At 39.5% G+C, this 22,471-nt stretch overlaps 1 protein-coding gene across 9 annotated transcripts in view; it reads right to left on the minus strand.

Moving 5' to 3' along the window:
• The window catches only part of ERC1 (ELKS/RAB6-interacting/CAST family member 1), a 281,610-nt gene that overhangs the window by 95,536 nt on the left and 163,603 nt on the right, over positions 1-22,471 (minus strand). For 8 of the 9 annotated variants that reach the window (XM_058853112.1, XM_058853111.1, XM_058853110.1 and 5 more), the window contains 2 exons: positions 22,266-22,397; positions 7,014-7,174 (listed from right to left, as the gene is read on the minus strand). In XM_058853112.1, coding sequence (XP_058709095.1) covers positions 7,014-7,174; positions 22,266-22,397 — 293 coding nt within the window. Of the gene's footprint in view, positions 1-6,017; positions 6,128-7,013; positions 7,175-22,265; positions 22,398-22,471 lie in introns of those variants that run through there. The other variant, XM_058853114.1, reaches the window with a different exon arrangement.

Here is a 22,471-nt window from a genome sequence, read left to right on the forward strand (position 1 = left end):
TTCCTAGATTACATAGTGGCAATAAACTATGTTTATTAATGTGATCCTGTAGTTTTCAATTTAACATGAATTTTAAAGCTGTAGAAGGCCAGAAGACTGAAAGGTCTAGAGAGGTGCAGAGAAAGCCACAGCCATTTCTATTTAGTGCTTGAAGCAGGGCTGAAAAAGGGGTTTAGGAAACACCTAAATTAGCATTGTGTCAAATGATTTTTGAGAATTCCCTACATTCCTTTATGTTCCTAGTAGAGGAAGATAGCTCTCCTTATCCTGCAATCTGCAGAAAACTATTATAAACTACTGAACTGGGGAGAAATTACTTAATAATAGTGACTTTAATAGTTTTCTAAAAGAAAGACAATTTCATCTTGCTTAGTGCCATCCTTTAGGATTTGTGAATGAACAGTTCTGGTCAATTTTCATGTTTTTGGCTGCAGTGAAGTGGAATCACTTTCATTGCACACAAGGTATCACCAGACAAACCCAAACCAACAATCCTGAATCCTGTCACTGTGGAGCTTTCTCAGAAATTCCAGACCTGCAGATGATGCTTCTTATTTTGTCTAAAATCAAAATCAAATCAAAAGTGTTGTTTTGGGAAGGGAAGAAAACCAAGAAGACACCACGGATATTCCCACACAGTATAAAGACAAAGACTGTGTGTACTGCCAACAACTTGACTCAAATCTCCAGTTTTTCTTACTCAACTCCCACTTGTTGCCCTGCAGGACTGCAGGGAAGCAATTACTTGCTCCAGACGTTATTTCTGTAATTAAAGCAAACTGACCTCACTTTTTAAAAAAAGCAGGAATTTCTGTTCCACTCCAGAAAACAGAGTGGGGTTAGACTTTGCCTTACCTACACCCTGCAAAGCTCCACTGTTATTTTAAACCCAATAAAAGAGTGACTTGCACATGCACAGTGACCATGGGAGCACATCCACCCTTTGGGAGCTCCCTCCTCCCACCCTGAGCTGTGCTGACCATGTCTGGATGGGATTTACAATTGCTCAAAGCTACTATTGTTCACACTACATTAAATCTACAATATATGCAATGAGATACCATAATATTTTCACTTGGAACTTCTATTAACCCGCAACTTGACTGGATTTAATGAAATATGTAGTGCTCACAGAGTTGATTTATATGCATTACTATTTACAGTTCATGTTTATAAAAGAGGAAAAAGCACCCTAAGGAACTCATGGTTCTTTTGACTTGAACAGAAAGGAAAAAGTGCCTGATTTGGTTTAGCTCAGTCACACCCCTGGAAGCTCCAGAATCTTACAGCTGGATTAGGGATGGCGACAGGAATCACTGATGCAGCTGAAATAGCCAGCATAGGAAATCTACTTTTGCTATCAACCCTGAGCCAAAACATTCCTGCACATTTTAAAGCAAAAATCACCGTCAGATTTATGCTTCTTGTGTATAGAATTATGCACAAACCATGTCTTTGCATGCAGAAAACTTGGAAATGTGTCAAGTGTTCTAGAGCTAAGTGGTGTGGAGGATTCATAGTTCCAAGGGAAAATGACACAGATTCCCTTGAACAGAGAAACTTTTACCTCTGGCAGAACTTTAGAGTGTGTTTAATGGTACAAAATAAAGGCATACAGAATCAGTCAGCAGAAGGGAGTATACTGGTACCCTTGTAGCTATCTTAAAAGCAATCTGTTCTATATATTAATCAACATAAAGCCATCACTCTCCCTATTCCTCGAACAATTTAACAGTTTCTCTAGGAAAAAAAAAACAATTCTTTTTCTTTTAGACAACATGATCTGCATACAGCTTATGCTAAAAGCAAACTTTTACCAAAGCAATGCCCTCTGGACAGTAAAAAACATGAAACTTCCTTGTGCTGCACCTGCTCCCTAAGATAGTTTGCAATAATGACTAAGAAAACTGAGAGAAGACAAGAAGGGCATTCATTCTCTAGAGTTTTGTGTAAGCCTAAAAAGTCATACATTTTAGTATTCAGTATGTACATACATGCCAAGGGCTCTATTGATGAGATCTTTCAGAGCAATTTCTGTGAGAATGTTGTAATTTCTTAATAGAAAACGAAAGCATGACAAAACCTCTACATTTTTAACACCGAGGCTAAATTTTTCACATTCTCATCTGAAAGAGGTTTAATTTTCTTTCACCATCTAGAAAACTATGATCACTTACACTAAACCCAGCCCCTGGAAAAATCCATCCAGAAAAAGAATCTCCCAGGGAAAGGCATGGGAACAAGAGCACAGTGTAGCTGAATTCTCCAGAAGTTAATGACTGGATCTCTTTTCCTCAGCTCCTCCCTACAACATCAATAGTCTTAGAAATTACAGAGGGGAGCAAAATGCTTTAACACCACCTGGTGTAGTTTTCAGCAGTTGGTTTTGCTTCCAGGCCTGTCATGGCTCATTAAGATAGTACAGTACTTTCTGTCTGCAGGATTGTTCTCAGGGAACTCAGAATTCAAGATAAAATGGGATCCAGAGGTTTTATCACAAGACAGAACAGGACTGTGACGCATCATGCCAAAGTTTTAGTGTCTGAAAAGCTACAGAAGGAAAAGATTTCCAAGGCAGGTTCAGAGAAACAACAAACCAGTTAGAAAAGGTAAATATAACTTCCCAACATGAGCACTCTGCAGGCTCGTGGACAGCTCATGAGGAGAAAAGGACTTTATTCCTAATTAAGGACTCATTCCTTAATTGCCAAGAGAAAAACAAGAGTGAAGGAAATGATGTTTCACTCGAGTTTTCACCTGAATTTAAAAAATAGTAACAAAAGCCACCAAATTTGCAGGTAACCATGATCTTTCATTAAACTTCGGCCTCAAAAGTCACACAATATATCTGCATCCTGTATTGCAGCTTTGCTATTGCATTCTGTACCATTCACCTGGAGGTTAACAGCAGTTCCAAGGCCAGTCCATTTCTAATTATTTAAATGTGAGGCCTGTAGTGTTTTGTAATTAGAAATGGATTCTTTTCCATATTTCAGACTATTTCAACTGGAGCAGTTACAATTTAATGGGGAGACAATATAGAATTAAAATAAACATATATGATTCAATATTTTATGCTTGAAAAGGACAAAACTAAATTTGCAAAGGACAAAACAATGGTAACAGGACACTAGCATGTTAATTTTCACTCTGTGCCCTGAAAAAGACATTTTAAAAGAAATTTCCAAAGCTAATAGGAGGAAAAGGGACTGACAGGGATGCACTTGCTCAGCTTTGCCCCAGACAGTGAATCCTACAGACACAGAGTGCCCCCTGTGGGATTTAAACAACTGTGTCAATTAATCAGTTCCCTTTGGATTCCTTTCAACTTCAGCTTCCCACTCATACCTCCAGACAATGCTGCTTTACTGCTGGGCAGATGAACTTTTCAGAAGATAAACAACCTCAGCTTCCCCTGATTTCATTTTCAGTTGTGAGTGCTCATGTACATGCCTTTCTATTTGTCTTATCTGAGAGCCAGACAATGAAAATGTGGATTTCTCCATCTAGCAAGTATTTTTCAGTCATATCATGCAGAGCTGTAGCAGAGGTGTGGGTGAAGAATCTTCCAGCACAGCCCTGCCCAGGCTGGCATCTCATTTTCATGAGCATCCCTCCTGTAGCTCTGAGATGAGATGAAGGCATGCAATAATGCAATAAACTCATTAAACTGCACAGGTCTGGCTCATTTCTGATCACCACCTACACTCTCTATCAAAGAAACACTACCTGTGGGATGAACTCATCCCACTAGAAACTACTGGGATAACAACTCAAAAGAGGACTCATGTACAGTCAGGCAAGAAATCAAAAGATGTTTTCTGACAGCTTGGTTTTGAAACATAAATTATTTGCTGTGATAACAACTGATTCATCTCCAATATCCTTGATTATTTTTCAAGAAACAAGAGGATAGTAAATTATTCTCAGACAAGTAATAATCCTTCTGTAGTGAGCCAGCAGGATGAAAGAGTGGACTCTGAAGAGCCAGCTACATTATGTAAGCCTGCATACCTTGAATTATAGGGCTAGCAGCAATTGCAATTAGCAGGAGAAGGCATAATTCAGGCTATTGGATCATTTTCCAGGTCTGAAAGAACAGCTTGAGAAATGCCCCAAGTGGGACTTTTCAATCCTGAAGGAAGACCCTTCTGACCATAACAAAAGGCCTGTCTAGTAAAAAAACCCTGCAGACACGGTGTCTGTTCCCCTTCCCTGTAAGTGCAGTGTTTGCTGCTGCAGATTTGGCAGTGGCATGAGCTTGGCCTCAGATTAGACTGTTTGTGCTTGGTTATTTTCACACACTGCCAAAATTTGCTGACAACACCAGGGGAAAAAAAAAAAAAAAAAAATAAAAAAAAAAAAGGAAAGTAAAACTGGTGATTTTCAACAGTTTATAACTCAGCTCAGCCTAAGCAGGTTTTTATGGGACAAAGAACAGAGATTTCTCTGTAGACAGCACTTTATTCCTGCCTAATTTAAAAGATTTGCTGTGAATGATGGAAACATTAGAACTTCTTAAAGAAAACATAACAAAACAAAAATCCTAGCAGTTCACTAGTATTTCTCTACAGTAGATCAGATTTGGTGATATAAATAGAGACCATTATCTGCCTCTCTCATAATTATTCGCAATAAAGTTTTTTTAAAGAAAATGAAAATATTAGACTTAAAGGAAGAGGGCTTAAAAATACATAGTATTTCTTCAAGGAGTGAAATTCCTTGCTTGGAGTAATTCACACTTGAGCTATTCTAGTGCCACACTATTCCCTAAGGAGTGTGAAATGATCTTCTCAGGGTTACAGAGTCAGTAGTAAACACAAGTTCTACTCCAAGAAACAGCATTTTAAACATGTATTTTCACTAGCATTATATCTAACAACTTCCTATTGAAACCCAGAGGTAACTTTCTGCAGTCCCCTTGTTGCTTTAACACTTTATTTCACTGTGTATCTAGAATCTCCTCAGCTGTTTTTCTTGTCTGCTCCCCAGCCCCATGAGCTGATCAAACACCTTGATCAAATCTCAAATTTAATCAGTGCTCCTTTGAGCACCTCAGACTTGTCCCATTCGCTGAAGCATGCTCTAAAACTTAGGAAACAATATTGCTTCACTGTCCCTTTGAACACCATCTGTACAACAGCTATTTCTCTCCTTAAGAGCTCCAAAAGCAGCCAATTGCTTCACAAAACTCACCACTCATTCAATTCCTGTTGTTTTTCAGTTGAAATAGTAATAAATACTTCAACAAAAGGAGAAAAATTTTGCAAAACTAGAAAACAAATGAGTGCTTTTCCTAAAGGACATAGGCTGGGAAAGCAGGGCAAGAAAGAATACACTGGAGTTTCTGTATATAAAAGAAGATATTTAATTGACTGGGAGTCCTCAGTAGAGACTTGTTTGCAACAGAGTCTCATGGTGAGGGTGAGTTTTTGAAGTTTGGATGCCTTTGGCAGCTTTATAGAACTTTAAGACAGAGCAGCTATGAGTAAAACACGCTCAGCTAGTTAACCATACAAATGTAATGCTTTTTCCATCTCTCTCTCCATGTGCTGACAGCATTACCATTCTCTCCAGTGTTCTTCCTTCTGAGCTACAATGGATCTACCAGCTCATGCAGTCCCTGATACCACATTTCACTGCAAAAACTTTCCAACAATAACTTACACAGCTAAGAGAGGTCATCATTTAGAAGTGAGTAGTTATATTAAAGGATCTCCACAATTCCAAATACATTTCAGGATACAGAGTACACTGCGTGTAGATTTTAATGAGGAGGTTTGGCAGAGCAGTTTGGCAGAAGAAAGCACTGTCAAGTGACTGGATATGGGATACATCTCCAGTTGCTTTGGATTCCCACATCACCTCAAGAGCTATTCTTCCCATCCCCCCATACAGCAACTCTCAAGGCAGTCAAATTTATAGCTCAATAAATTTTTTTATTAAAAATAAAAAGTGTGGCTTTTAAGTACTGCAGTCTTCCAACATCCTTATGCCAGGTCCAGATCAAACTGTTGTAGCTGAATATGAAGCTGGGGAAGCTTGGCCCACTTTATACAGCACTTCTAAGTTAAAGTTTCAAGATCTAAGCCACCTCTTTCCATTTTGTAACAGCTGTTTTTCTATCCTTTCATTAAATTAAAAAAAAAAAAAAAAAAAAAGGAAAGGAAAGAAACCAGTGTAGAATAGTTAAATAAATAAATAATGGCTCACAAAACCACAGTGGAGGAACCACTGCTAGCCCTGCCAATAAAAATGTTCCTTCTCTTCAGGGCTGGCTAAACAACTGAAAGTGTTTCTAATGAACTGCTGGCAGCACTATCCATCATTGCACTAAATGGATTCATGTCTCCCTAAACTGAGGGTAACTATTTATCTGTAATGCAGAGTCAGAAATGAGGAAGTATTTAAGCCTGAGAAGTCTAATCCCTCTCTTCTCCCCAGCTCCTCAAAGCTTGGTTTTATCCAGGCTTCCTTGTGTAAGATGATTAGAAAAGTTTGACTGTTAGAGAACTTCAAACTGCTCCAGTGCTAATGAACCATCTGCACGAGTTTGAAAAATCCTTGAGCAGACCAGACATCTGCAGTCTGATTTTAGCATTACAAACACCTGACATGATGTTTATCTTCTCCCTCTTTCTGTTGTCATTTGCTACACTGACTTGGCACCTTACCTTGAAGCAGTTACAGGCTGCTCAAAGCAAGATGGCACTTTCATTAGACACAGAAAAATCCAGTCCCAATAGCTGCTTAGGATCTTTGAAGATGCTGTTGTGCAAATAACAGAAGCCTACTGTAAACAATGAAAAGGAAGAAATGTTTTTGAGCTCTGGAGGGAGTGTGAAAGTGATGTCAGCAATCTCTGGAGGTCAGCTCTGAAGGCTTGACTGATCTCAGATCGCTGCTATCTGCAGAGACCTACCCATGCAGGGGCTGTCTTTAGAACAGGGATCACAAAGAAATGCAGAGACACCAATAAAACACACCCACAAATAATAAAAGAAGACACTTACTTCATTTCTAGGACCTCCTCCAAATGTTTCCTTCTCTCAGCTCGGAGGTTGGTCAGGTGGGTTTCCTTCTCAGCCAAAGACTGTTGTGTGGAGGACAGCTTTGCTTTCATGGACTCCAGCTCCTGTTTGACCTTCTCCATAGCCATCATCAGCTCTTCTACCTGAAACATCATTGGAGAAGACAGGAGGAGAGAAGAATTGATGTGAGCAGCTGGAACTTACTGAATGTCCCAGGTAAAGTGGAGCAGAAAGGTGAGCAGGGCACAGATCCAGGGCTGTGGACAGGAACAAAGCACACTTGAATAAAGCACAGCTCAGGAGTCAGCTTGCTTTGGTCACTGCAACACAACCACTGCAATACAAACCTTCACCTCCTCTGTATTTCTGTTTTAGATGCAGCTCAGGGAGAAGAGGATGGCCTGTGAATGTCAACCCTGGCCCACAAAAATACGAGGTATTAAATGAAACACGTTGGTAAAACAGCCAAAGGATTAAAAACTTCCACTGTAAATGAGGCCTAAAGAGAAGCTACACATGCATTTCAAGAACAAAGGTAACATTTCTGAAGCAGGGAGAGGAATGGGTTCCCATAAAAATGTGAGGCCATTTCCCTCAAGATACCATTTGAACAATGCTTTTTAGGCACATGTTGGGATTTAGCAACATAAGACATTCAAAGAGTTGCTGATGGCAGAGGAGTACAGCAGAACAATGCTCTTACCTTCAGCAAACTGCAAAGATTCAGAGTCAACATGATTATAAATTCTGCCATACATTTTCCACAAATGCAGTCATTTTATTTTACACTCAGAACATGTTCTGTCTCAGGTGAAATTTATTGCTTTCACGCAAAATCACAATACATGCTTTAATCCAGCTACATATAGAATTTAAAAACTTCTGGATGTGCTTTAATAATTTTATAATAAAGCTCAATGGCACACATTACTTTCACTGACTTCTTCCATGTAGGTTTTCTCTTTCCATCACAACCAAGTGTTCATAAACAATTTTATAATGTGCTTTTAATGGGAGAAATTCAGATGCTACCTCTGTGCAAAACCAAATAGTTGTATAAATTTAGTATGCAAGCACAGCACTAAATTGCCTTTAAACCCCCCCATAACAATCAACTCGTGATCCATCCTGAAAGTGAATTATTGAATTTACAACAAGTTCAGTTTCTAATTGTATGTTTTTACAGGGAGAGTTGAGTATGTCATTTGCTATGTAGGTGCTGTAGGAGGGAAGTATGTAACATGCTTTAATAAATGCTGTACTCCTAAAGGCAGAGCTAATGGCTCAGGACAAACATGGATAATAAGACTGGTTTTCATCCTCAATTGGTGCCAGAGCAAGAAATATTGCAACTGAGAATTAGGAGATTTATAAAAATCTAGCATAGACACGCTGCAGTGTTTACTGCAGAAAGCCTTTCTACTTCCATTCAGATGCAGCTGCCAAAAGGTGGTATTTTTATGCTTAGCAAACTAAATTAAAAAAAAATTAAAATATGCAATTATCACAACCTATTCAAAATGAACAGCCAAGAATTCATCTGGTAATCACCAGACCAAAGGAGAACCTCAGTGAGAAGCCGTCCAAACTGGCAAGCATGGATATAATAACCAAACTTTCTTTTTTTATTAGTGTTTAGTGCACAAAACAAGATCAGAAAATCTGCCAATTTTTAAAACTAAGGGAAAACTCCATAAAATGAAATAGAGAAAATGTATCAGGAAAGAATGCAAAGAAGAGCTGCAGAAATAATGAATAGCAAAAATACTGCTGGGACAGAAGCTGATTATTAAAAAATGATGGGGTAATGAAGGTGCACTTGAGCATCTGGAGTATGAGTTTCTGCTTCTTGTGGGTGGATCAGAAATAGCCCCACAAATTCCTACCCAGATATTTTCCTTTAAAGAGGCACACCAGCTCTAAACCCCTGGGCTTGAACAGAAACCCACCTCCCATCAAACAGCCCCCAGCCAAGTGCAGCAGACAAAAGTGTCAATCTGTCAGCTGCCAAGATAAAACAATCTCTGCAGCAACATCTTCTCCATCAGCAGATCTGAAATATTTCTGACAGGCTTCCTCCCCCTGCCAGCCCTCAGGGGCTGTGATGCTGACACCCAAGGACTGCTCTGCCTGATCTGTGACAACTCTGAGCTGTTTGGAAAACATGAGCCTGATACCAAGGCTCCCAGGGAGAGGTGGCAAGGGCTGACTCTGTCTCCTATCAGTGCTTACTGCAGGTACTTTAGCTCCTGCTCTGTTTGATAACTCTTTGGATTCTCAGGTTATAGTTCCTATTTCTGCAGGCCAACAGAAAATTGATCTAATCATGTATTAGGAATGGCTGGAATGTGAGGAGCTTTTAAACTGTGCCAACAGCTTGGTTTACAGAACTGTCATTACCTTCCAAGCTCTCCAGCAAGGGCCATTTGTCAAATAATTCACTAAAGACAAAGTTCACCAAAATAGCGATGATTGTATTCACAGCAAAGACTTCATTGTTCAGATTCATCAGCTTGTAGATAGTCCAAGGGCCTATTTCAATTAAACTGCTACAAAACAAAACATTTTATTTGGCAGCTTCTGAATCTTAGTGCAGACCTGTCCCAGTAAGGAGTCCTGTGGGAAACGATGGAGGAATATTCACCAGAAGCAAACTACTTCCAATGCACATCTAATTTAGCCTACACAAAAAACTTCACATCTACTCTTGGATTTTGTCCCCTGAGAGCAGATAATTATATAATAAAGACAAAATATTTGCCAAAACCAGAGCTCTTGGCACGCTGAGGCATTTTCAGAGACATGCTGTTGACATTTTCAATTTAGCTGTGGGTAAGCTCGTGCCCTGTCAGTCGTAGCTGGAAAGTCTCCACCCATTTCAGAAGATGCAAAGAGTGAACTCTTGCCACTCTTTGCTCAAATGACAGTATATAAAGTAAGGTGTATCTTCAACTTAGCCACAATTCAGTTCTCTGCAGACAGGCCAGAAAGGTCTTCATGTATTCTGAGCAGAGAACTTCAATGGAGACTTTATTTGTTCATTGTTTTTAGGCCTTAAGTGACCTGAGCAGGTGACAGCTTATCTTTAAGGAAGAACATCATGCTGAAATAAGCTTCCATTAGAGGAAAGATTTCCTGAGAGACTGAACAAACTATGTGAAAGAAGGTAAAGAATGTCAATTAGATCAGGATGGGATTCAGAGCAGCAGAAAAGGGAAATGTCAAGGCAGGACAAATAGTTTGCATAGAATTGTGTCTCCTTCCTTAGGAAACATGAAAGCAAGGTGGAGAGAAATGGCAATGCAACAGAAGTTCATCTATCATGTCAAAGAAATTATTTAATAACAAAAAAAACAATTCTGAAGCTCTTTTCAGGATTCTATCTACTATCTTAACCTCTCTGCTCCTACAGACTTTTATTTCAGGCTCCTGCAAATGCAAATCAAAACCCAGCCTTTTGCACAGAGCCATTATCCATTATCTCCAAATATTGTGGTTGCAGTAAACCTTTCTGGCCATTGGGCAATGTCAAGCCAGGGGCTTGCAAAGAACTTGGTGAAGTTCCCCAAAAGCCAGCAAAAACCCAGCAAAATTGAGAAAGGGGCTGTATATACAAAATATTCCTGAGGCTGGAAATCCTGCCAACCTCTGCCCCTGGGATGATTTCTGGTGATCAGGACAGGTGAGCTGCAGTTCCCTCACCTGCTACATGAGAACTAATGCACTGCTAAGAATTCCTGAGCCACAATTGATATTTCAGGCCAGGAAGAACGCTTGTATCAGCTGATGTGCTTGTTACTGTTTGCCTCAGAAGATCAGAGCCCAAAGACTGACCTGAAGCAGACAGGTGGCTCACTGATGGCACCTCAGCATCCCCAAACACTTCAGCTTCTTCACATCACAATGCACCTTTTTTCTTCCCACAGAGAGCTCTCCTCAGTGATAAAGCATCACCTGAAGATAACTTTTCCACTGCACAAAAAACTGGAAGAGGCTTCTCTAGCCCTCTTAGAGGATAGTTCTAGAGATTAATTTTCTGCTTGCAGCTTTTTAGAGAAGCAGAGCAATCCTGGGTCATGATCCAAGCCACAAATGCATCATGAATGATGGTAACACCATGTCAGTCACTACAGAGGGACTGTGCCAGCCTAAAGAGACAATGGCAGAGCCATCAGAGTGGAGGAAAAAGAGCACAATGCTGTGCACTTGAAAAAACACTTGGAGGGGCAGAGGCTCTGTCCTGAAATGGTGACCCATGCAATCCCTGTTTAGAGACCAAGAATGAGGAAAAGGCTAAAGAATGCCCTGCACAAAGGAGAATGTTCCAGGCTCAAGTGATGGGATATGAATCCATCCAAATCCACATGGATATGACTGGCATTAAAGACAGCAAATCACTGGTGCACTATCTAAAATACACTTTGTGTCAGGTGAGGCTTTTTCTCACCTGAGGATTATCAGTCTTTACAGAAGACACTGTGTTTCTTTTTTTGGTTTTCATTTTTGCACAGAAGGGTTTGGGTTGGCAGGGACCTTTAAGGACCATGCAGAAAAACCCTCCTGCCATTCCCTTCACTGGATTAATGAAATCAAAGCCCCATCCAACCCAGCCCTGATAATTCCAGTGATGGCACATCCACAACTTCTCAGGGCAATCTCTTCCAGGGTCTCACTGTGCTCATTATGTAGAACTTCCTCCCTATGTCCAGTCCAAACTTATTCTCTTTCAGTTTAAAACCATTGTCCTGTTATCTAGAGACCTTGGAGGAGAATCTCTCTCTCTTTCAAGTCCCCTTTTTATACTTCAAGGTTGCAATGCAGACTGTCCAGAGCCTTCTCCACACTGAGCAGTTGAGTTTCCCAGGCTTTCCTCACAGTAGAGATGCTCCTCTGACCATCCTGGTCCCCTCTGGACCTGCTCCAGCAGGGTGGTGTCCTCCCTGTGCTGGGGCTCCAGAGCTGGGCTCTCTCCAGAGCCAGAGGGGCAGAATCCCCTCCCTCTCCCTTCCCAGCCTGGAATTTAAACTCTCAAAAAGACTCTTACACTGAGATCCCTGCTCCCAGGCTGCAGATACAGTGTTTTAGGTCAAATGTAAGAAACACACTTTAATATTTAATTGCATTCCTGGAATCAGAGTTGTTTTTATGCTTCTGACTGAAGGAAAGAAATTCCAGTTCTTTCAATATCCATACAGACACAGCAGGCTATGGGATAGCTGTTTTGATATTTGTGATTGTGTTCAGAAGTTCCAGGCAGAATACAAAGTGCTGAACCTTCAGAGGACACAGGTACCAACCAAACAGGTCATTTTCCATGATCTGTGTATAAATCAATCACTAGAGATCTTTTCAAAACCACCTCAGCAGGCTCACAAGTATATTTAAAATTATTTATTTGCTAAACACAGACCTGTTTTGTATAAACAAGGAATTAGCATTGCAAGACAAAATGCAATAGGAATCTGTAGTTTTGCCCAAAATTAATTAGGCAAGCAAAACAAAAATCTTGCAGTTAAAAGTCAGTAGAAAGAATTTCAGAAGGACTGAAAAAATAATTAACATTTCTCAAAGTGTCACTCTCAGATGACAGTCTCCTATTTATCTTCAGCTCTTGAGGTTTTAAAGCATTGTTTATCTCACTATATACATTGCTGAAATGATAAAGGGACTGCAAATTTCTGCATTATCTTTTACTTGGTTGAACTGATTAGCCTGCACAAAAGGCAAAGAAATAGACATGAAAAGAAGGACAAGAGATCTGGCTCCATCTGAACTTGTTTGGATCCCAGAAAAATTTCCTAGAACAGATGTTAAGACATGGAAAAAGCACAGGCCAGACTTGGGACTTAGGCATGTAATTTAACTGCCTGCAGTAACATATTACAGGGAGAAAGCTCTGAGTCTGACATAACTTGGACTGCCAGCAGGACCAGATGGTTTGCTTAAATCACAAGCTAATAAACCTTTACACAAAATAAGAGGGAAATGAATTATGGTTTCATCATAGCCCCATTTTCCTTAAAGCAGTAGGGTGGCTTTAAGGTACTCCTAAAAACTACATCCAAGACACTTAACTAAATGCTTGGCTATTCTGAATTGAGGGAACAAAATTCAAACTCCCATAGATATTGGGAAAACTGTTAGGCATAGCTTTTTCAGAGCTAAAAATATCAGGGGAAAAGGAGAGAAATCAGTAAATAATAACAAGAAAAATCTTCCAGCAATGTCTGATTTGTAAGGCAAGGACATCCCTCAAGCACAGAAGAGCTGAAAGCTCTGCCCCACTGACAGCAGAGGGGTGCAGAGCAGGATGGCTCTGTCCCAGCACACAGGCTGGAGCTCTGCCTTCCATTCAAGCCCCTCTTATTCATCACCAGTGCACAGGATGCAGTAATTGAGATGTTTCTATCCATCACTTCTACCTGCACCTCAAAGGGGAGGCCAGAGCAGGCAGAGTCACAGGGAGGAGGATTCTGTTTGCAGGAAAGAGGGGAGGGAGTGCTGAAGCTGTGAAAATGGCTGGTGGATTACCACTTCTCCAGGGTCTTTTGAGCATCTGTAATATACAGCAGTAATTTTAGGGATGAACTTTCTCATTCTGTACATTACTGTGTGGCTTCCTTAAGTCTTTGTGCCTTTGTTTTTTAGGTGGTTTGGATTTTGGACATCCAGCATCCCTGATAAAATTGAGTGTCTTGGTGGCTTAACTGGTGCCACTGTTCTGCTCTTACCTTATTAAATGGGGAAAAGGAGAGGAGCAAGATAAAGAGAACAAAAGCCTGTGCTCTGAAAAGCTGCAGGATACTGCAGATGAATGCGATTTTTCTTATCACTGTGCAACTGAGATATTTAGACAGCTGATGGCTCTTATTTCCATGAGCTGGTCTCCCAACAAAAACTTCATTATAACAAGAGCATCTGATAATAAAAAGGAGTTAATGCTCTCTATTGCTCCTTGCTGTCCCCACTGATGGCTCTAGGCAAGGAAGAACACCGATGAGATTGAGCAGAGACATCTGCCATGACCGTGTTCCTCCTGCAGAAACCACACAAACATCAACAGAAGCTTCTGCCAAGGGGTTTCTCACTCCAGGATTCATCAAGAGCTTTTTGCTCCTACAGCCAGAGTGCTGAGTTTTTGTGTGAAGAAAGAGGAATCAGGATTCCCAGATGTTCTGAAAAGAGAAAACTCCAAAGCCTTCAGGACTCAGTGAGTCACAGCTGTGTCCTGTTAGGGTGTTTGGAGGTAGCTTTGACAGTTCTATCTCCTAAATGTGGGCTACAACCTACAAAAATAGGCAACAGCCTCCTGCTGGGACAAGAGCTCCTGAGAAGGAAACAGTAATTGCCTCTGCTGAACACAAAATATTTGAGTCAGGCCTTGAAAAAAAGCAAGTGAAAACTGAATTCTGATTTCTACTGAGGAAAAGAAAACTTCGTTTGAAGACTGTAACAAGTTACAATTCTATTTCCACATTTTCCTCGAGTGAAACCATTATCCAACAAAACATTCTCATTATGTTTTTTAATCCACACAACCATACCAAAGGAAGCTGTCCTGTTTTACTTTACATGGATCTACAGTCTCAGGAAACTGCTTTGTGTTTACCTTCCATGGCTAGCAATTCCCAGCCCTTGGGAATACAGCAGCAACCACCAGGAATAACAATCCACCTTGAAAAAAACTGGATTTTGATCACCTTTTAAAAATCTCTGGATTTTTAAAGTGCCCCTGGAATGCAGCACACGGAGCAGATCCTGTGCAGCACTGCTCACGCTCGTTTGGCACAATTTATCACACCCAAACAAAACTCCCTGCTTAATTCCATGGTTAATTCAAGATATTCCAGCCACAACTCTAAACATGGCCACCTTGGAAAGAAATTGCCTTTTCTCAGCTTACATCTGCTGCTGCTAAGGTAGAAGCAAGACTAATTGCCCAAGGATTTTGGCAGGTTTTTAGCAGCTTTCTGCAGAGCATGCTGATTGCCATTTTGCTGCATTTTAGACAGTTTCAGGTTAACTAGGATATGTCACTATGGCAGACAGTTTAGACCTAACTGAATAATATTCAAAGTAAATATTTAATTGACAGCAGAGACTGTCAATTTATATAGCCCAGCTTGATTTTTCCAAAGAGAAAAATTCTGGGATGATGTATTAACTCACTACAAGCAGTGAAAAACTGATTCCACACACAACTTTAACACTCTTTTCCCAAAAGACATTAAGGATCATGAACATAAATAAATGAAAGCACATGCACTGCCATGTGGAGGCTGAACATGTGGCAAACTGAAGAATCACAGTCTCATTGGCAAGCTCAGGAAAGTTTCCACCACTACAAACCTGTGGAAGCAGATCTTTAGCATTGTAGTTAACAGAAAGCAAATAGCAGAACCTAACTGCAATAAATAACTTTAAATATTTCTATAATAAATATAAATAAATATAATAAATATTAATATTTATATGTAATATTTATATTATATTAATAAATCTAATAAATTACTTTAAACAAATAAATAAAGAACTTCCACTATTTAGAGCCAACTGAATTCAGACTGAAATTCAGTGAAGGGTTGAAGGAATCAGATCAGGCAAACAGCAGTACAGGAAAGTCTGGAAGTTTTTGTGTGAGTAGGAAATATTTCAAAATGAAGAGAATTTCATCCTCAATTTCATGAACCTCAAGCTTGCCACTCTTCTGTGTTTCTCTGTATAGGAGAATGCTCTGGAGAGGAAAACAATTTCTGTTCTTGCACTTCACGGATTTGGGGGAAAAATCAATTATGTCAGAAAAAGAACATATATTTTCCAATTTATGAATCTAATGTTCAAGTCTAATGGGCTTTTCTAATGCTTTAACATACATATTATTGGATCACGCTTGCATTTAAGATCCCAGAGAATGCAACAGGAAAAGAAATGGAAATGGAAAAAGCACAAGACAAGCTTAAACAAATATTAACAAAAGCATTTGCCTGCTTTTTTACAATTTTTACAATTACAAGCAAGCATTAATGTAACCAAGCCTGCAAGAATTTGATTTTCTCTTGAGCCACAGCAAACCAAATGCTGTCCAGAGGTAGCAGCTCAAGAAAATAATGTAACAGGCAGAGAGATGCCAAGATAGAGCTTTGTCTAGAACACCTGACTTAGTAAAAGGCATCATGTGGAATCAGTATTTATCTATTAAACAATAAAAAGAGATAAAAAACCAGACAAAAGGATCTTAAAATCAGCACTTGCACCAAATTTATATGGAACATTTTCCGTCAGCATTTCTCATTTCATTAAATGAAAAGGTGAGTTATGTGGAGGAATGCTCAATGTATATTTTGCACAGAGGTTAATTATGCTTTCAGTGTCCCCAATTCTCCTGAAAGTCGTCAAATTTTGACACTTTGCAACCTTAAACGAGAGCAACAAATTAAACAAAAACAAAGTCATCATCCCTGGAGGAATTTAAAAGACAGGTAGATGTGGTGCTTAGGGACATGGAAAGTGGTGGCTTGGCAGTGTCAGGTTCCATGATCTTAAAGGTCTTTTCTAACCTAAACAGTTCCATGATTCTAAAAGATTTACAAGTTTTTTTTGTCCCTAATGTTAGAAAAAGATCTCTGTCTCAAAGTCATTAGGAATGATTTTCTAGTCATCATTTCTCTGTTCATTCTGCAAAAAAAGCCTCCCAAGCCCCCAGCTCAGCCCAGCTGAACACAACTGAGACAGAAAAAATTCCACTCCTCTTCCACCTCTTCAAAGGCACATTACTGAATGCAGAGGGAATTACAAACCCAATTACCTCTCCCTTGCAGGGAGTGGGACTCAGGACAAATCTGTGGATTTTTAAAGGAAAAGGTTATGTAATCCATTGAAATATCCAGGGAAAAGAAGCAACATTAGGGAGACGCAGAGCTCCTAAAACTCACTGCAAACATTTTCACTGACAGGGACCCAGTGCAAACCTCAGTTACACAAAATGCTTTCTCTAACCAAAACAGAACAATCAGACAGAAGAACAGAGTAAATCTCTTGGAAAACAATGCTAAGATTATACTTTGGGCTGACACTGACTTAAAAAGCTCTTCAAAATTTTTATCAGGAAAACAAACCATAAATTTTTAGCACAGAATTTTACTTAATATGAACTAAGTACTCGAATTACTTTGCACATGTACATGTATACACACACTCAAAAGCCAAAATGATTTTGGCAGACTTTTACAGAAAAGAGCTTTTCAGAAGATATTCAAGAGAAGTTCAGCCAAAAAAATGTAAACTCCCTAAAAGAATCTTAGGAAAAACCTCCAGCACCTTCACCCCCAAGCCATACCTTGGATTGCTGCCTTGATCTCCAGTCTCTTAGTTTATCAAATTTCTCATTAGGAGATACAGGAGACAAAAACATTCATTAAAAGCAAACTGTCCAGCATGTATTACAGAGCAATCAGAACTCTGACATTTCTGTGGTGCTCAGAAAACATCTACAGGTAAGTGGTTCCTGAGAAATTCCACTTTGTGGTTTTCATTTACAGGGACCTGCTGGAAGTAACTTTGTGTGTCAGAATTTGTGCTGTGAAATAATTCCAATTATTTCCCAACATATGTGAGAAATATTTCAGATCAATTTCAGTAACAGAATGCTCAGAAAAAAAAAAAAAGATGTGTTTTAATTTGTTTTGCATTTTTAGAAGGTACTTGACAGGACAGCATCCAATATATGATAAATCTGTTGTAAATGTAGTTTCTAGTCCATTCTTACAATGCATTGTAGTCTAAACTGTATTTTCCAGGGAGTTAAAACCAGAGTGGTGTTGAATTCAACCATTCAATTCAACCAGGTACCATCCAAAACCTGGTGAGAATTCCTGTACAGTGACTCACAGGTGAGACAGAAAGCTCCTGGAGGCTCTGCTCTACATTCAAACCCTTGCAGAGCTTGTATTTACAGCAGAGAAACAGGAGAGGACTGGGAAGGAGGTTCTGGTTGAGTTATTAACCTATTTCATCTTCATTTTCCTTAACAAACACATACCAATTTGGAAGTAGGCATATGTGAATTAGAGACTAGAAGAATTCAGAATAGAGAATTTCAGGAGCCTTTTTATCAATATATTTGACATGTAATGTGTACCTGCTGAAATAATTTATAGACACAGTAGGAGAAAGGAATGAGAGTAAGAAAATACATTTAAAGAATACATTGCTTTTACAATATTCAGTCTTATTTTTTCCTTAAGAAAGGAAAGCAGAAAAATCTGCCCTGTGTAGGATAAAAAGACACAGTTTATGAACAAAGATAGCTATTTAAGCTCATTTAAAATGTCCTGCTGAGAACTTTAAACTTCAAAAAACATTGATGGAAAGTGTCAAGATCAGACTGCCAACTTCAAAATTTCAGTTTAAGTAGCTACTGAAGGAAGGAGGGAATGATGAGGTAATGGCCATTTTTTTATGTGTTTATTTGCCATTACATTTTAGGGTAAGGAGTTAAATGTTAGCTGATACTATACAGAGTATAATACACATTTAAGCAGGAGTATATATTCACCAGAGAACAGAGCTGCACTGCTATCAGCAGGAATGTTATTTAAATTTCTAAAATCTTCTGCTTTTCCAATCTGAAGGAAATAAAATAAGCCAGAGAAATGTATGTTGTGGTCAGGCAATGCACCATCTCACTCAAAGAAATAGGAGCCCATTGTAGAGGCTGCAATAAGTTTCTGGTAAAAATATTTTTAGTAATAATATTCAGTAACTCCTGCCTTCCCTTCTCAGTCCAGCCCCCACAGGTCAATGATTCCTCAGCTGTCAGGAGGTATTTTAGGTCAGAAAACATTTGTGAACTATGCCCTCCAAAAAGGAGGGCTAAAAATGCCATTTATCCTAATTTGTGCTCCTTGAGACAAGAACCTGCCAGCAATCATTGATCAACATGGAACCTGAACTTGTGTTTCACAAAAAGGGTCCCACTCTTCCATGGAGATCAAAGCAGCTTTCCAGGGAAGCAGGAGAAGGGAAGGTGAGATGCACCAGGACAGTGAACAAGACAGGGGCCTCTTGTCAAAGAAAACTTCCAAGAGTTTTCCTCAGGGAGCAAAACTCCTGCTGGATTTCTGAGCAGGGAAAGACTTCTATGGAATTTCCTTCCCCTCCTGAGGAACATAATGATAGCTTTTCTAAAATAAACTCAGATTTGGTTAAATCTTTGCAGAAAGAGTGCCTGAATCTCCATTTTCCATCTCTAATAAAAAACCCTTTATGATAGAAGTGTTTATCTGAGAAATCCTACCTGCAGCCTTATGGGAGCACTTAAAAAGCAGTCTGCACTCACCTTCAGAGGGCTCAACTGGTGGGCCCAGCCACAGGACTACATATTTAGGTATTTCCATAGGTGTTTACATAGAGAATTCAGCAGGTGAACCATCAAAACCAGTATTATTCAAAAGAAACATCCATCTATGCAAGACTGCCTCGTCTGCCCTGTGTATGGCAGGGTCAGCAGGGATAATAAAACCATGCCAAATTCAATGCTCCCAACAGGAAATGCCCAATTTCAGTTTTGGGAAAGATGAAAGAAAGATCAGGTTTAAAATCCTGAAATAAACAGAAAGCTTTAGTGAGCAGGAGACATCTTGCATCCACAGATTGTTAACACAATCTGTGTTAATTGTAAGTTAACACAATTAACCCACTGGCACAGTTGATGCACACTGACAGGATATTTCCAAACACTGCATTAACCAGAGGATAATTTTAATCTAGAAGGGATATATGAGCACCATGAAAGCCAGGGGGGCTCTGTGGACACTGTCATTGAAATGTGAAGCCTATAAAATAGCATAACAACACACATGATGAGGTGATGGAGGGTGGGATCACAGCACCAGGTGACACTGACACCACCAGATATCGGGGCAGAGGCACACACAAATGAGATGTCCTCATACCTTGAACCACCTAAAGCCAAAATGGTTGATCTCATGCACTGATTCATTAAAAAGCTTCAGACAGGCAGTGAAGTGGCAGAATGGTAGAAAACAAGGTAAACAAAAGAGGGGGAAAAAAAAGCATGCAGTTAAAAGCAAATTACAATCAGTAACAACAACAACATTTTAAAAATCACACACATCACTCACACTTGGTCTGAGAATATTCATAACCTATTTTATGGTTTGTGAAAGTCCATTTTTTCTTCACTTTGCCACTGACAGTACATGGAACATGGAGTCTTGCATTTTAAAACTCTAGTATTACCTGTGTCTATCTTCCAAAATTCTACAAAGAACTTCCACAGGCCATAATAAAACAAAGAGGACATTCCTTAAAAGTAATTGAAGGAATGTGCACTGAAAAACATTTGAAGGGAAGTCTCCTCTGCACCTTGGGAAAACAGCTCCTTGCCACCACTCTCAATACACCTGGCAGCACTGAACTGACAGCAGAACAAAATCCTGAGGCCAAAGTGGGGCTCAGCAGGTCTAGAACAAGACTCTGCACATCCTTTCCCATTGTGCAGATTTGTTGCTCACATTTTAAAAACCATAACTGGTCTGAGGTGCACTTTAATTCTTTTTTATTTAATTTTAATTCTCTTTAATTCTGTTGCAGTAAGTCCCTGCTCTCATAGATGTCAACTTTTTTTTTCTTCCAATATTGCTGCTCTCATTCCATCCTCCCTCCTCCTCCTCACTCCTGTATGCACTGCTACATCCAAATTATTGTCCTTTTATTGTCCTTTTTTATGCTGTTACCTACCATATTCCATCAATCTTTACCCACAAATCTTCCTCATCTTGGCTCTCTTCCTCTGTTCTCAATCTCCCTCTTGACCCTGATGGTTTATTGATCTTCTGGCTGTGCATTTCCCTTCCTCATTACACCCAATTCCAACAATCTATTTGTTATATTTATATATATAAAATACATTTTTATAGTTATATATTCTTTATATTCTTTGAGTTCTAGGTGCTCAAAGAGAAGCACCAGCTTCTAGGTGCTCAAAGGATATAAAAATGGTCACTTTGTCTTGAAACTAATTAATTAAAATATTGTAACACCTAGGCATGAAATCACATAGCACTTTGATGACTTTTGTGCCTCATCACAGAACCCAATGCTTTGTCAGGTGTTTTCCTTTCAAGGAGATCTAAACTTTGAAGTGGCATTCAACAGGCGACATTTCTATTTCATGCTATTTTTTTAAAGGCTACAAGAAGTTTGTACATTCATTCAAAGTGGGTTCCATCACACTGTCTAGGATGCTAAAATACAGCAACCAGAATTATCCTCAGCACATCTCTCAGCAAACAGCTGAGCTTGACTCCAGCTCACAGAGAAACAATTCAGGAAAACTTGGATTTTTACTTCTTTTTCATAAAGCCTGTGATACAAGAACGCATGACAAGAAAAAAACTCTTAAAATGTTTTAAAGTGCACTTGATCAGAGGTGTTGTTAAGTAAATAACAAAGACAAAGGAGATTCTTCCACTGAAATGCAATTACCCAAATGCTCCTGTTTGCTAATTCCTGTCCTGAGGAGCAGTGAAAAACACTGAAGAGGCTCACAAAAAGTAAGAGTTTTCAGCTTCTGCTTCACAAGCTTTATCAAAGCCTCATGGATTTATCCATCCCTTAGGGTGTGTTTTCTGGATGATCACTTACCTGAGCTAAAATCAGGCATGTCTGTGATTCTTCACTTCCCAGTGGCACAGAATCAATTAACACCTGAAAGCTTCTGCTGCTGCCTTCAGTACACAAATGTGTATTTTCTGTGTGTGTGCTTGGCTCCAGCCAAGGGATTTGTCTTTTTAAACAGCTGCTTTACAAGTGCAAGGAGATTGTGCTCCATAAACACAACCAGGCTAATAAAAACCATTGTTTTTCAAATGCATTCAATGAACAAGACAGTAAATGTAAGTAAACCTTACACAGAGGAAGGCAGATTTCACAGGCAAGACAGAGCAGGAGAGTCACTACTCACACCAGCATTTCAAAAGCTCAGGACAGGTTATATTTTGATTTTAATCTCAGGAAAATCTTACCTATGAAATACAGTTTTCTAGGAAAGCTTTGCAGGTTTTATGAGCTCTGTTACCTAACAGTGGGACAGACACACGGGATCAGCAAAGAAAGCCAGCTGTGTTTCAGGCAGAAAAGCAGGGAAATTAGTACTTTACTGTCTGGTTACTTTCCTAGGAGGGCTAGCAGTGACTTCACAAGATTGCAGACCTGTTTCTCAGCATTGATCCTGGCTGACTCCTCTTGTGCTAGCACCATTTCCCGCTCTGCAGTTATCTGAACACTTTCTCTGAGTGCCTCTTCCAATTCTTCGATGCGATCATCCTTTTTACGCAGGTTGTCCTGGAAAATGACGGGACACGAGGTGAAGACCACTTGTTTGGAAGCACAGCCTTTTAACCAAGCAAGCTTTAAGC

The sequence above is a fragment of the Poecile atricapillus genome, chromosome 18 (genome assembly GCF_030490865.1).
Source record: "Poecile atricapillus isolate bPoeAtr1 chromosome 18, bPoeAtr1.hap1, whole genome shotgun sequence".
Lineage (NCBI taxonomy): Eukaryota > Metazoa > Chordata > Aves > Passeriformes > Paridae > Poecile > Poecile atricapillus.